At 38.4% G+C, this 16,177-nt stretch overlaps 2 protein-coding genes across 2 annotated transcripts in view; one reads left to right on the top strand and one right to left on the bottom strand.

Annotated features, from left to right (window-relative positions):
- ubr4 (ubiquitin protein ligase E3 component n-recognin 4) overlaps positions 1 to 2,412 on the bottom strand; it is a gene marked incomplete at its 5' end in the record, with an annotated part of 43,012 nt that extends 40,600 nt beyond the window's left edge. The window contains 4 exons of the mRNA XM_083894776.1: positions 175 to 304; positions 423 to 526; positions 651 to 748; positions 2,288 to 2,412. Coding sequence (XP_083750902.1) covers positions 175 to 304; positions 423 to 526; positions 651 to 748; positions 2,288 to 2,412 — 457 coding nt within the window. The remainder of the gene's footprint in view (positions 1 to 174; positions 305 to 422; positions 527 to 650; positions 749 to 2,287) is intronic.
- Positions 2,413 to 4,831: 2,419 nt separating this feature from the next.
- Positions 4,832 to 15,278, top strand: emc1 (ER membrane protein complex subunit 1). Its single transcript, XM_083894565.1, has 22 exons — positions 4,832 to 4,965; positions 5,609 to 5,736; positions 5,821 to 5,886; positions 5,967 to 6,060; positions 6,145 to 6,273; positions 6,641 to 6,767; positions 7,517 to 7,666; positions 7,764 to 7,931; positions 8,383 to 8,454; positions 8,737 to 8,835; positions 8,953 to 9,049; positions 9,661 to 9,777; positions 10,406 to 10,605; positions 10,788 to 10,937; positions 11,063 to 11,224; positions 11,450 to 11,569; positions 11,863 to 12,000; positions 12,318 to 12,491; positions 12,830 to 13,040; positions 13,307 to 13,391; positions 13,472 to 13,601; positions 14,099 to 15,278. The coding sequence occupies exons 1-22, from the start codon at positions 4,874 to 4,876 to the stop codon at positions 14,276 to 14,278; spliced, it is 2,889 nt and encodes a 962-aa protein (XP_083750691.1). The 5' UTR covers positions 4,832 to 4,873; the 3' UTR covers positions 14,279 to 15,278.
- The last annotated feature ends 899 nt before the right edge of the window (positions 15,279 to 16,177 follow it).

The following is a 16,177-nucleotide window of genomic DNA, read 5'->3' as shown; positions in this document are numbered from 1 at the left end:
CAGTCTCATTTCAGACCTTTGTTTATGTATTGTTTTGCATAAAGGCGTACAAAAACGTTACCTGTCGAGAAATTTTTTTCTCGACATTTTTTTCAATGTCGAGAAAAAAATGCTTTTTCACAGCTTTAGTAGATGATCAATTTAAATACAAGTAATGGGGGGGGGGACACTTACCATCTGAAAGGGTCTTGATGGTTTGAGGCAACTTGGCAGACTTCATCATAGCAGTGAAAGTAATGATTTCTGTGCGATCTAGTCTGCTGCAGCCAGTGCAAAGTCCTTTTATTAGAAGAATCAGGTGTTTCTATAGAAAATAGAACAATTTTCTCAGTGTAAGAGGTGGAATTAAATGATACTATATAAATGATAATAACTTTTTTTCCTGGAATTTATTTGACAAACCATCCTGCTGAGTTATTTACCTGAGATACAGCGCATGCCTCATCTGGGTTCTCCAAACGCAGCAATGAGAACTCAATCAATACTTTGCATGCTGCAGCAACTGACAGCAACTGATTTCTCGGTACTAGAAAGAAAAAAGAATTAACTGGTGAGAAGACAATTCACCAAAGCTTATGAAGTACTCTAGCTTGAAGGTAATCGCAATCCATTATCCAATGCACTAATGAAGAAGATAAAAACATACATACTTTGCCCACATACTGTGGTGATGTAATGTGCAGAAAGTGCCACGAATGATGAGTAGAAAGGCTCATATTGTTTGTCATGGTGAAGAATGTCTGATTCACTGCAAATAAAACATAAGCATTGTTATTAATGGGGAATAGACTTGAAAGACACACACGTGTCAGTGCCATGGTGATAATAGAGGAACAAGTCAAACAAAAACCCTGTGCAATATGACAGTACATTGTTTCATATTATGCTTACATGCATCACAAATCTCTCAACTGCATTTTTTCACCTTCATTTTAAAAATGCGACAACTTTTCAGCCAACCAACAGAAACTCGATGAGACGAGCACCTTTTGAAAACTGATCTCATAAATCCATGCAAATGAGAAGCTGTCGAGAGTTGCTGGAAACCAACCACAGAATCAACCCAGTTTTTTTACACAAATCGTTCATAGAACCATGAACCCTGTGTGTATTTCTGTTATCCATCATCTACATCAACATTTGTTGAAGTGTCCCATACCTTTATCAGTGTAATAGTACAATACAGTAATTTAAATAGAGTCTTATCCAATACAATATAAAGATACAAATTAGTATCAAAAATATGTAATTCAACATTAAAATAAAATCAATAACTTGTATTTATTTCCAAACAAAATACATCAGGCACTCTAAATTGTCCAGTGGAAAATACAAATACAAAGTACAAAATTCACACAACTATGATCTGCTTGTCATATTACCTGATCTCGGCCGCTCAGCCTGGTAAGATTCAAGTTAAGCAGACTAATCCACTGGTTTATGATTCATTTCAGATTTGACAAACCACTGAACAATTTCTCTTTTTAAACGGGAATCAATTTGAATTTCTTTTAGACATCACCTTAAAAGGTATACATGATCACGAATAGAAAAAATACAAGTGCATTCCATTTCAAATTTCAACTTTGCAACAATACGTTTCATACATCTCTGATATCTATTATTTTAGTGTTAAGAATTAGACAATTGATTGGCAAATGGCAAAGCCCATCGATCCACTGAATATCAAACTATATGTTTAGAATATTAAAATGTGGCTTTCGATTATTCCTTCCTTGTGTTTACGGTTTGAATTTTTCCGTGTACGACCCAAAAACACATACAGGCTGTACAATAATGATACATTGTACTATATGTTGTCAAATAATTATATGGTCACTTCAACGTAACTTGTGCGTTTATAGAGGCCCATTAGTTCGCTTAGTGGCTAATGTTTGTGTTAGCTAGCTAATGATGAGGCATATTCCCTTCCCACAACACCGACGTCGTGTAATGCTTACATGACAATTGTGTGACATGATCGACAATCCTCTATTCGTCGTGGGCTATGCCTTGTTTCAAACCGCGTGAGTTACCACCATGGCCAAGCAAAACAACCATTTGAGTAAGTTAGCTAATGTTAGCATATTCGCTAACGTCAACCGATTCAGTACTACTACTATTTAGCTCATGTAGCTTTCTAGCTGCTATCCTTAGCTAAGTGGGTAACATTTCCCAGCGAACTTAACTGAGCTGTTAGCCAGTTAGCCACATCGCTAACACCTGAGCAGACAGTCAAAATTGAGCAAACAGTGACCGACAATATATTGACATTTAGCGGATTTACCTGTTGATTATAGACCCAACAAGCTGAGGTAGGTCTTTTGTTTCAAAAGCTGTGTACGAAGCCGATAAAAGCGGCCGCACTGCCGCTGTCCATTCCTGTTCCCCTTCTCCTCCACTCGACGCCATCTTGCAATCCCGTTGAAAAAAACTAGCCAGTGGAAGAGGAAACTGAAAGTTAATCACACGGGGGCGCTCAAAATCTCACATTCTCACAACAGCTGAGCCAAGAGATTAAAAGGGAAACAAGTACATTTGGTTCGTTTTGGGAATAACGGGCTTGTTTGCACAAATAACACAAACAAGCATATCATGAAGACAAGAGATGACTCGGTCTCGATCAAAAAACAATATTTGCCAGATTCCAGTACCAATGCTGATATCTTGTTGGCCAATCCCTAATAAAAACTATTTATTTCTTGCCATTTAATCCAATTAAACTGGACAAAATTACACGTGTACATCATTGATTTGAGAAGAAACACACTTAAGCAAATTAATAATTTCTGCCATTACTGCAGCATGTTATTAATTGAAAGTCTTAAAAATCCTTTGTCGTGTTGCAATAGCCTTTGCCAATGTTGGTTAGTTTTTTGTTTTTTTTTACAACAGTTGCCTGACTGCCTGCTATTTTAATGTGGCTTTACCTCCTCTACTGCCAATGTGTTTCTTGCAGCACGATACACAGTTAAACGTTCTTTATCGCAAGTTATTCAGGTTTAACACTACTCTAAATGATTATTCTATTTTAGTGTTTTGGTAAAATGTTTGTAGAGGAAGGAGTTATAGCCGAAGACAGAAGCTCTTATTTTGAAGGGTCGGTGAACGGAAGTGGTCCGTTGCCTCTTCCCCTTTGCTTCCTCATATTCACTCTTCCTTCTATCTCTTCATCCTTTTATCTTGTTACCCCACTGTTATTGCATTCATTGGTTGTTGAATTCATTGTATTCCTTTAGTTTTGGAATATAAATGAAACAAATTCAAATTGAATTTATTTCTACCACTTCACCGGACAAAAAAAGACTGCCTTTTAATAGGAAAGCTTTCTGGCAGCCTTCTTCCTTGGCCATTTAAAGTCGTAGTACACTCTTCTAGTACTACTTATATTATTAATAATAATAATAATAATAATAATAATAATAATAATAACTCAAGAAGAACATTTCTAAAGAAATAGCAGTGGGGTCACTGCCTTCTGCTCAACCTGAAGCCAGTCTGGCATGCTGTAATGAAATGAGTCAGCAGATTTTGCTAAATGTGCTTTACTTGCATTACACGAGTCGGCGGATTTTGCAACAAAACGCCAACAAACACAGGTATGCAGTGGCTATTCAAAACTATGTAAAACACAATGTCAGATGAGATCAGATCAGAGCAGACTACTTTAATTATCCCCGTGGGGGAAATGTTGTGTGCAATAAACCGACACTTTGAACAGCCCTTGCCCTTCGGACAATCTTTAGACTTTGAATAAACAACAATTCTGACTGCAAGGTACCAAATTTAATTGAGCAATAATGGTCCCGATTTTAAGGATGTTTCAGAATCCCACACATGCAGAGCACAACCAGCTACAGACAACAAGTGGCAGACAGAATACCATCTTGCCACTCTAAAAAGTAACAATGAGCACTCAAACTCACCAAACCAACAATTAATGAGAACACACAAAAACAGATTTTGCACGGGCACTGTAATATTTGGTATGAATGAGAAATTTAAATAATGAGTTTCAAGTTTCTAACTGAATGTTTAGTAAGAAGTTAAAATTTGTGCAAAATGGGTGAAAATATGCATGTCAAAAATCTCGTCGCATGCAATCAGTAGTCCTAAATTAATTACATATTTGCTGTTACTGTGTGTGTGTTTACCTGTGTGCAGTCTCGTCTGCTGATCTGAATCAGCCGTTTATGGCACTTGTAGTTAGTGGTTGGTATAGTGATGGGACATCCGGGACTCTCTCTCCTATGGATTTAGAGAGCTGTTCCACCCAAAGTTGAACAGAAGTCGTTTATCCTCATGAAACCAGATTTTACCCAGAAATTCAGCCAATAATGTATAAAAGTAACATTGTTTTTTCTGAACAACACTTTTGCATGATATTGTATTGGTTTGAATTCTCTTTCACTTCTCTTTATATTTAGTAATTGTATATCATATTATACAGATGTATAAATTTGTTTATATTACTCCTATTTGGTGTTCTGAATTCTGTGCCTTTGCGTTTGTGTTTTTCAGTCTCTGCAACATCTGATCCTTTGTTAAATTCTTCAGTGGAGAAGAAAATACATAGGTGAGGTGCAGGTTTATTACATTTACTAAATGTACTTGAAAATACATGAAAAAAATGAAAATACAGCAATAGCCCCACAGCCTATATATACCAATTCAATCAATACGTCTTTAGCACAGTTTCCCTAAACAAAAGGTACAGTATATGGAGGACTGTTGTCATCAACCTTCAGTCACGGCATTCAATTTCCTTCTCGCCTATAGGGGGCAGCACTTCTCATTCATCAGACATAAAAAGAAGGAAGTCTACTTCCGACTTCCCCCTTCCCCTGAAGAGCAAGTCAAAGCTACTGCTGCAATGGAGAGGCTAATTCTGTTGTGCTTGAAATGTATTATTTTGAGCATCGCCGTCGAGGCCGTGTTTGAGGATCAAGTGGGGAAATTTGACTGGTAAGAGTGATATGATACGCTAACCCCGTATATCTGCTACTTCGAGCCAGATGGTAATGCTAACACCTGTCACAGCCTGCAGCTCCAACCCGGGGTGTAAGTGGTAGTACTTTGAGTGAAGGATCAGGCCAATTGTAATGGATTTTTTAAATGTTCGAGGATATAATTCACTGTTCATTGTTTATGAAGTCGATGATTTAAGCAGTCGACGAGTAAATGTCAACGAAACTGGTTTGTAAGGATTATGTCCAAATTGATAACCACCATTATTCTCCTGTTTTTATCTGAGCTCCGGTTGGGCAATAATTAGTTCTATGTCACTATACAAGTTTCTTAAATAGCAGTGAAAACAAAAGTGTAATGCATGTTAATAACGTTAATGGTTTGTGAAGCAACACTTTGAGACCCAACATATAGCAATGAATGGTTTACCTCAATTGTGTTAAATGTTTCTCTGTCCAACAAGTGTACTTTTCAGGCGCTAAAGTCAGTCTGATATCTATCATGGTAGTTGGCAAAATCAAATGATTTGAAAATCTGTTATTACAATGTTTTTGGACATCGCCCTAATTTGAGCGGTCATAATGATTTGAAATCCGTGTGATGATTCAACCTTTGACCAACTCTTTCTTGTGATTCGCAGGAGGCAAAAATATGTAGGCAAGGTTCGTTTTTCACATTTTGATACACATGCTCAGTCCTCCAAAAAGGTGCTTCTGGCTACAGAGAAGAATGTTTTTGCTGCGCTCAATACGAGGACTGGAGAAATACGTGAGTCATTTGTAACATGCAGATCTATTGGACTGAGTCCATGGTAATTACATTGATATTAATTACCATAATTGTTTGCTTTAGTTTGGCGACATGTGGATAAGACAGGGCAAGAGGGAAACATTGATGCTTTTCTGCAGCATGGACAAGGTAGGTTGTGCCATTGATGTTGAGCTTAACGACCTTTAAATTCCCTTTGCTGAACGCATACTCATCTCATGGTCTCCTAGATGCGGTGCTGGTGGTAGGCAATGGCCGGCTGCTGCGCTCCTGGGAGATGAATGTTGGTGGTTTGAACTGGGAGATTGTACTAGACTCTGGCAGGTGATTACCCCTTTGATGGACAGTGACTGAATTACAGTGTATTTATACTGATCAAGTGTAAGTGTTTTTGTTTGTACATTTTAGTTTCCAGTCGGCGTGTTTGGTTGGACAGCAGGACACAGTGAAACACGTGGCTGTCCTGAAGAAAACTGCCATTTCTCTCCACTACCTTTTTAATGGTCATCAAAAATGGATAGAGAACCTTCCAGATAGGTAATTGTCCTTGAATCTGTCAACATTTAAGGTCACATTTTTGACTGGGCTTTCAAGATTACATTATCTTTCTATTATTTTTTTTTCAATATATGTATACATGTATGTATGTATGTATGTATATGTATGTATGTATGTATATATATATATATAAAAATATATATATATAAATAAACCATCTATGCAAATAAAAAAATTATGTTAGAAACGCATAGAAACTTGAAGCTAGAAAGTGTTCCAAAAGCATATTCCTCTGCCAACATTTAAGTGCTTTTTTTTTATTCACCCATTTTGCCAGCTTACTAACCTAGTATTTACAACAAATGCTGCATATTAACTGATAAAAATCATCTTTGTTTCTCTACAGTGAAACAGTGGACTACCAGGCTGTGTATTCTGGTGGAAATGGTGAAGTTTACGTACTGGGAGTCGTTCCTCATTCCCACATTACTATTGTTGCTTACAGTGTGGAGGATGGTGAGATTATCAAACAGGTAATCTTTATTTATTGTACTCTTTCTAGAATATAAATTGTTATAACGGTTAAATGAAATACACCAAGCAAACCAAACTGATGTAGTAATATGTTACGCCCTGGTCTAAGGGTAACCTGAGCGCAATATAAAAGTTCTCCCCCTTTCTCCCAACTCCCAGAGACCAAGACGACCAATAGTTGCAGTACAACACATTTATTTTAAAACACATGGTATTTTAAACTTCAGGGTGAGCAGAGCCAAAATGACAAACAAAATATCCATCAATAGAAAAACTAAATTACCTATCCAAAAATAAATAGTAAAAGAAAATACAGGACTCTTACCTGCCTCCCTAACATAAAACAGGAGAAAAAAGGTTTCCAAACAAAATGGCTACTCACCCCGACCTACCAGGACTGCACTTAACAAAAATGTTAAGTTCACAAATTATTCACAAAGATTCACACTTGACAACAGTCAAATCTACACATCAGAATGCACGTCAGCATGGTCTGGCTGGAAGTCAGGACAAAGACAAAAAAGGGAGCGTGGGACATCTCCAGCAGCTTTAACAGCTGACCCGATCAGCTCCTGGCCAATCAGCATCTCCTCTTACCACCTGCAAAAATCAAGGGCAGACAAAACATAACAGGAGCAGCACCTCCCTCTGACACGGAGGATTAATTACATAAACCACACAAAACACACATCATCATAACATAATATTATTAAGTTGTTTCTGACATCACTGCCTGTTTTGTCTTTAGGCCTCAGTTGAAGCTCCATGGCTATCCAACATACAGGCCAGCTGTGCAGTAGTGGGCCAGGGGATGTTGACATGTGTGGACTCAGCAACTGTGTCCCTATACGTGCTCGACTTACATGTACAATCACAGATGACCCAGATTCCTCTGCAGGTAACAGCCAAAAACAACCCAGAAAAAACTTATCTTTACACATGTCTTAATTACTCTGCTTAAACGCTCCTCTTCCTCCTCACTTGTCTTTATTTAGTCACTGGGACTTCAAACTACCCCCGGCTTTCATCCAGCACTTGTGTCCACTCAGCCCAATCCAGCTCGTCCGCCACTGTCGGAGTTTTTACTTCATCTTGGGCCAGAACAATACCTGCTTCTCCAGCTAAACGATGGTCTGATAGTTACACTCAGGGATTTCAAGCCAGTACGTACCTTTCTTTTTCGTTTTTTTTACTCTGCACTTGTATCTTATAGACTGTAAAGATTCTGACAACTACAATCCAGATTGCATTTTTATATGCTACTTATTGTAAGTCAATGTTTTGTTTGTGTGAGCTTATTTATTGATAACCACTGAATTTTGTGCCGCTCTGCATAAAAGCTTCAATTAACCATTGCATAAAATCTGGTCATTTTTGTTCAAACATTTGTCAGAAGCAATTGGGTTGATAGAATCATTCAGAAAAATATCAGGGTATCACTCAAGAAGAAATCACACTGTATTGTCACGTTTCTACATTTAAAAATACAGTACGTCCCTGTTTGCAGTTTTCCAAATTGCCAAATTTTTTATGTTGAAAGTGTCATTTTCAGTTTTGAGTTTAAGCTTTCAGAAGAGAAAATGAATGATGTATTTTATTTATCTTGTTTTGTAGGCAATGCTGGTTTCCTTTGCTACCACTGGAGAGAAGACCATCGCTGCTGTCATGTCACCCAAGAATAAAACTGTGAGTGAAGGAGAAATCATCATTTAGTGGTTGGCAGATGTACTTCGTTTAGTCGTTATTTGTCATCTTTTGTCCTTGATGAATGTCTGGTACTGAAGAAAACAATTGTGTTGCACTAAATCCAAGAGGGTCTTTTTACGTGGCTGTATAGCTGTCTGTCAGACCTGTGAAAAATAGACTCTTGATCTATTTTTAAATCAATGCATCTTTAAATGTTAAGTGTACTGATAATGATCAATTCCTTTTTAACCACTAAAACAAAATAATACTTTCTCCCCATAGGCTTGCAGTGTTAATCTCTTCAGTGCAGAATCTGGACGCAGACTTCTGGACACAAGTCTAATATTTAATATGGATCCTAATGGTGGGAAACCAGAGAAGGTATGCCTGTTTTTCTTTTATTTGGTGATTCTGTGGTTGGTCATGCAACCAGGGCTTTTATACGAATGATTACTTTCTGATTTTCCTAATGCGAGTTGTGTTGATTCTGTCTTTCAGCTGTATGTACAGGCATTTCTCAAGAAAGACGACTCTGTTGGCTACAGGGTTATGGTGCAGACAGAGGACCACACACTCACATTCATACAACAGCCAGGTATGGAGGACAAAACAAGGAAGTATATCAATGTTAAGAGTGCTCATGTTAACGGTATCTGAAGTAGTTTCTGGCTGCAACGGTGTCAGTTTTGATTCTACCACTGAGGGGCGCCAAAGTAAAAAAAAGAAAAAGCAATACCTGCTCATAATATCAAAATAAGAAGCATAATCAGTAGACATAATTATTGCAGGGATATAGTTTGGTAAGCCTCCCCCTTTATGCTATGATGTGGACATCATTATTATTGTCTACATGTGTTTTATTGAAGAACATCATAAATGAGTATTGATTAATTTGAAGATTCTATCCCTCATGCTGTTTATATTAATTATTTTTTCTAAATTGCAAAAAGAAATATAAGCTGTGCTTTGCCTCATGATAACATTTTGGTATATGTTGACTTAACAATCACTGTAAATGCTGTCACCATACAACCACAGTGTGGAGAACAGGCTCATAGCTATCATTATGTATTGTACAGAGTCCTCACCCTTCTACAGGCATTAAGAGAGAAAAACAGTGTCATTTCATAATTCAGAGAACGCGTGAGGATAAACTACATAGTGTCACAGGGTGTGGAAAGAACAACAATGAGTCTTGTTTTCCAGGGCGTGTAATATGGACAAGAGAGGAGGCCCTGTCGGATGTGGTGACAATGGAAATGGTGGATCTGCCCCTCACAGGAACGCAAGCAGAGCTGGAAGGAGAGTTTGGCAAAAAGGCTGGTAAATGTCAAACCATAAATTCCTGTGATGATCTTTAAGCATCAATGTCTGCTGTTGAAACATTCATGTATAATTTGCAGGCGTTTTTTATTCTCATGTTCAATTATTTAACATTTCTGTGGGCATAAGTTGGGTATGGTGAGATAATCAATCACTCGTTTGCTATTGCTTTGCGTCACTTTCTTCTTTTTTTGTCCTGCTTTTATTGCTGCGTTTGGATTCAGCCATTCAAGGTAACGGACTTATCTGCTTATACTCAGCATCACCTGATTTAAGTCTAGGTTCTCCTCCCGCTGATGACTGAAAATCCTATGTAACCTCCACTGAACCCTTCTCTAAGCTAACCTTTCACTTGATTTCAACACAGTTTAGCCACATTATACGTCTGTCTTAAACACAGTTTTAATAATGATACAACAATAATTTGCTGCCTGAATGGTACTGTACTGTATTTTAGTTTGTACATCATGATCAGATTAATGTTTTGTGTTACACCTGTGATTTGCTTGCAATGTCCACTGCAACATAGATCTAATAAGTCATGGTCGTGACATTACATCCACTATTGAACTGAATCCACTGGAAGACAGTTTAAGCTGCATCTGTGTCCTTGCTGTTACTTATTCAGATGGCCTGATGTCTATGGTGCTGAAGAGGCTCTCCTCTCAGTTCATCCTGCTACAGGCCTGGATCTCCCATCTCTGGAAACTGTTCTACGATGCACGGAAGCCTCGCAGTCAGGTTAAAAATGACGTGACCATTGAGAACCTTTCCAGAGATGAGTTCAACTTGCAGAAGATGATGGTCATGGTTACTGCATCTGGGAAGGTATGAAAACAGAGTTATCCTTAAAATGAAGTTATATTTCAGTAGTTTGTATGAGAGACGAGCTGTGCTGTACAGTTTTGGTCAAACTGGATTATGTTTTTTAAGTAAAAATACAAACTAATAGATGGACTATCGGATCTCCCAGAAACTCACTTTTAATCCCTTGTTTATTTTGTGTTAAGCTCTTTGGGATTGACAGCAAGACCGGCAGTATTTTATGGAGACACAGCCTGGACAACATTCCGTCTCATGCGGCCTTCAAACTAATGGTGCAACGGACCACGGCGCACTTTCCTCACCCCCCACAGTGCACATTGCTCATCAAAGACAAGGTATGTAATAACGAGTAAAAGAGGAATATATTTTTCCCTGCATATACCACCACTGGAATGAAAAATGAGCTGTATTTATTTTATTTTGTCGTTTTTGTTTGAAATAATTGTATCTGTTTCATTAGGACACAGGCCTGGCCACACTCCATGTATTTAACCCCATCTTTGGAAAGAAGAGTCATATCACACCTCCAACTCTGCCTCAGCCAATACTTCAGTCTCTCATCCTGCCGCTCATGGACCAGGATTATGCAAAGGTTTTACTTCTTGTCGATGATCAGTACAAGGTCAGTGCCCATCAGGAAACCAACTGTGAACTGCTATATACTGCATATGGTATACAACTTACACTTAAGAAATTAGGTCTTTTTCTTCTGTGATCTGTTCTGTCTGTCCTCCGAAAAAATGGTTGTATGGAATATTACTAGAGAGAGAAATTATTTAGGTGATAAATATTGGCCTCACAGACATTGTTTGTGAAAAAACGTATCCATCCTATTGATTTTCCCCAGGTGTCTGCCTTTCCTTCAACAAAGAATGTTCTGCAGCAGCTTCAGGAGATGGCCTCGTCCATATTCTTTTATCTTGTTGACTCCAGCCAGGGTCGACTTTCTGGCTACAGGCTACGAACGGCAAGTCGAATAATTTCCTCCTGCATTATTTTAAAGTTCTGTGCACATCACAACTCGAAAAAGCTTTGCGCAGGTTTTAGAAAACCTTGCCATCACCAGGCCTTGTTTGGCAATGGTTGCACTTCTTTCATTGACTAAAACTATGGTGATGATTTGACTTCATATATAAGTAATGGAAAAAAAAATGACTCAATGCTTAATGCATGATATGGTGTAATGTACAGTTCTGTTCTCAACTTCCACTTGAGTGATGGGGGCAAAAAACAAATTAATTCGATATTTTTTGTTTCCAGGACTTGTCCACTGAGCTGATCTGGGAAGTCATCATCCCAGCTGATGTACAGACGATTGTATCTGTGAAAGGGAAGAGACCCAATGAGCATGTGCACTCCCAGGGCAGAGTAATGGGAGACCGTAGTGTCCTTTATAAGGTACAGTAACTTCTCCTATAACCTGAACTAACACTGGGGTCTGGAATGAGTGTTGAGAAGTGCTTAATTGTGCTGGATCTTTTTACCTTTGCTGCTTCATCTTTTCCACTTCAGAGTCTGACTGATGGAGTGTTTCTTGTTATTTAAATAGACCACCTTGGTGTGAGAGTGGCTGTGATTAGAGTGTGACTGACAGTTGATAACAGCGGGGGCATATGACTACTATGTCCTGTATTAACTAATGTACAGCTCCAATTAAAGCTTAATTAAGCTTGTTTTTCCAGCTTTGGTAAAGATGTGGATTTAATTTTTTGTAGTACTTGAACCCTAATCTACTGGCCGTGGTCACTGAGAGCACAGATTTGCATCAGGAGCGCAGCTTTATCGGGATCCTCTTGATTGATGGTGTGACTGGTCGCATCTTCCACGAGGCTATTCAGAGAAAGGCCAAAGGACCGGTGCATGTTGTTCATTCTGAAAACTGGGTGGTGGTAAGTATCAATGATGGCTTTAGTCGGACTAAAGGGCATAAATATAAAAGTTTGGGGTCACCTATACAATTTTTTTTGTGCTTTCTGTTAAAAAGTCACACTTTTATTCATCAAAATGAATAGAAAATATAATCAAGACATTGACAAGATTAGAAATAATGATTTTTGTTTGAATCATTTTGCCCTTTAAAAAGTAACGGGGTTCCTTTTGTTGATTGGTCACAGTAATAATATGGTGTCTGCTCATGGCAGCTGTATAAACGTGACATGGCAGCTGTATTGTTACTAACTGAAAGTGTCGGGGGTTTTTTTCTTTCTTTTTTTTCTAAATGCCACAGTACGAATACTGGAGCACCAAGTCTCGCAGGAACGAGTTCTCTGTAATTGAACTGTATGAAGGAATGGAGATGTACAACAGCACTGTGTTCAGCTCTTTGGATCGGCCACATGCTCCTCAAGTGCTGCAGCAGTCCTATATTTTCCCGGCTTCTATTTCTACCATGGAGGCCACTCTGACCGAGAAGGGCATCACCAGCCGTCATCTGCTCAGTATGTCGCAGTTGCATGTATTGCTGTTTGTCACATATATTTTCACTTCACCCCATGGAGTGGGAGTGAAGTATTGTTTTTAGTGGCTCTGTGTATCCGTTTGTCTGTGCTTCCACACCAATAGAGGCTGCCAGAGGCTTGTTGCATGAATGGGGTGAAGTCTGGCACCTCTGATTGCTGTGTTTGTTATAGTTTTGAGAATATTTCTCATAACCATAATAAGTCATTGCGTTGATTAATGTTTCTCTGTGTTTGGTTTGTCACAGTTGGCTTGTCATCAGGAGGGATTTTGTCATTACCCAAGATGTTCCTTGACCCTCGTAGACCAGACATAGTGTCTGAGCAAATCCGGTGAGCCCTTCAGTCAGATTCAGCTATATATATATAATTTATTTTTTTAAACTAAATCCATCTAACCTTCTCATCTCCAGTGAAGAGAACCTGATACCATATGCACCTGAGTTACCAATCCGTACAGAGTGGTTCATCAACTACAATCAGACCGTTTCAAGTGTACGGGGGATTTACACTGCTCCCTCTGGGCTCGAGTCGACCTGCTTGGTGAGTCTTCCATCACAATGCTGATGAAATACGTTTTAGACATGTCTGTGTTAGCCAGAATGATAATGATTTTTTTTTCTTAAACTAAGTATATACATACACATATGGTATTATGTTAAACAGTGTTTCCCAAACTTTAAAGATGACGAACTATCGCGACCCGATTCACAACTAAAAATTGTGATCACAGCCAATTGAGTTATTTTTACCGCCATTTCCAAGGATATAATTATTACATGAATCAGTACTTCATTTATGCATGTTATATAAAACATATACATGTACAAGAACTGAAGTGATGACTACTGTATCCTGATCACTACTTGCTATTAAAGACCATAAGGCTCAAGACATTTTGGATAAATATAATGTAGATAATGTTATTTCCATTGTTATTTGCACTCAGTACTGAGGTTGGACTTATGGGAGGATTTATGTCCAAAACACTGGTTTCTACTACTCAAAAACTCAAAAACGCTTGCTCTTTTTTCTTTTAGGTGGTGGCATACGGTCTTGACATCTATCAGACGCGCGTGTATCCCTCAAAACAGTTTGACGTCCTAAAAGACGACTATGACTACATGCTCATTAGCAGTGTGCTCTTTGCTCTCTTCTTTGCCACCATGATCAGCAAACGCCTGGCAGAGGTCAAACTGCTCAACCGGGCCTGGCGGTAAAGTCACGGTCAAAATCCCATCTCTGTCAGCCCCGGGGCTGCACAACTTCAGGACCTCAGCCCAAGGAGATGAGATGGCTGAGGCCGTGCCTGTAGAAGTGCAAAGGTCACAGTTCAATCAGGCCCACAGGCAATTGTAAGGGGAGAGGGGACTGTGGGGGTGACGAGGGGGTTAGAAAGTTTTGTGTGTTCATTTTTAACTTATTTTGTTGAGGAATTATTTCATAATACAATAATTGTTTTGATGCCATGGCATTTTGAATAAATGTTTAACACATGACTAATGACAAATTAATGCAACATTTGGACAATTGGATTTATTAAATGGTAGAGTTTGAAAGTTTGTAAACGTGACAGTTGACGTCCATGCTCTCCAAAACCAATTCAGGACCAAAAGCCTTTATAGATGTTTTTTTGTTTACAGTCAACAGGATGGCAATTCGGCCAAACTGTTTTAGCATAAAACCGTTCTTGAAACTGATGCTGAAACACGTTGGTACAGATTGTTGCTTGTTTTTTTTTTTTGTACTGTGCTGCAGTTTTGTGTCCTGACTTGGTTTTGTGCCTCCTTTTTAGAGGCAGAGCACGTGGTGGAATGTTGGGTCAAGAGAAGCGTACTTGTTTGTCTGTGCACTTTTTCTTGTTTCCATATCTTCCCATATTTTTTTTTAATGTTCTATTGCTTTGTTGGACAGATCCAATGAAGAGCGAAAATAAAAGCGAGACAAGAGAGACGTACAACTTACAGCATAGTTTACTGTGGAATAATACCACAGCTGTGTGGTTTAAACCTGCTGAGATATTGAAATGCCATGTAGTTTAATGGCAAATGAACACTGATTATTAAATGTGAGAAGAAATGTAGCATGGACAAGGAGTGGTTTTTGTTCTTTCCTGAAGAATCTCCCGTCAAAGGCGCTGCTACCGTCTACACCATCCCATCATTGACCAAGGAAAATGACCAACGGAAGCCATTATTTTATGATTTATACATCAATGATTCCTACGGCACATGATTGTGAGCTGCTTTTGATCCAATGCCCATTGTTGAGCCATTAAAATTGATTTCAGAAATCCAGTTGAATCATTTCTGCTCTCTGAGAAGCTGGCAATGAAAAACTGCTGAAGCCTTGAAATGACAAACAGTGTGTGATATACATGATATATCACACTCAATAGGTGCAGGTCGAGGATTCATAATTCGTTGTAGTAACCTGGCATAGATTGCCAAATGTGTTCAACAGCTATAAATCAGCAAAAGCAGGTAGAGACAGACGATTTGAACTTGAAGTAATTTGAAGTAATTGCTGATTTCAGAATCTATATTTTAAACTTCATAATACACAAGTTACATTCATTATTTATTATTTATATATTAGTTTTCTTTTTTTTTAATATCTATGGCACAGTAACACTGGAAAGATGTTGCATATTGATGTTTGAAATTTTCAGTAGAACCCATTTTGTTAAAATAATTTATTGCAATGACGTCATATAATTAATAAGTTATTTAATTTCTATAAATAGATTACAAAAACAATTTTACAATGATTAACTTCTGACACAACAGCATTATGAACTTGCAAACAGCCTTTGCTTGGGTCAAATGTGTCACCAAGCCTTCATGAGAACTTCCAACCCAATGGTGTAACAAAGGCTATCAATGTGGGTCCGCACCTTTGTAACACGATTTCCACGTCTGCACACAGACCGGAGGGATCAATCACTGTCTGCTCTTTACCCATTTGACCAAATATGCAGTATTTGAGCTGAAGGCACAATACATTGTTAAATGGTTTGCCTTAATGATCAAGCTCCATTAGTGTTTGTCAACCAATCATAATTGAATATCACAAAGGTCGCTTTATGGAGCTGTGATCTGTGGATCACCACTAAAATC

This window comes from Microchirus variegatus, assembly GCF_963457635.1.
Source record: "Microchirus variegatus genome assembly, chromosome: 9".
Classification (NCBI taxonomy): Eukaryota; Metazoa; Chordata; class Actinopteri; order Pleuronectiformes; family Soleidae; genus Microchirus; species Microchirus variegatus.
The sequence above is the reverse complement of the archived record's forward strand: the minus strand, read 5'-3'. Positions and strand labels throughout refer to the sequence as shown.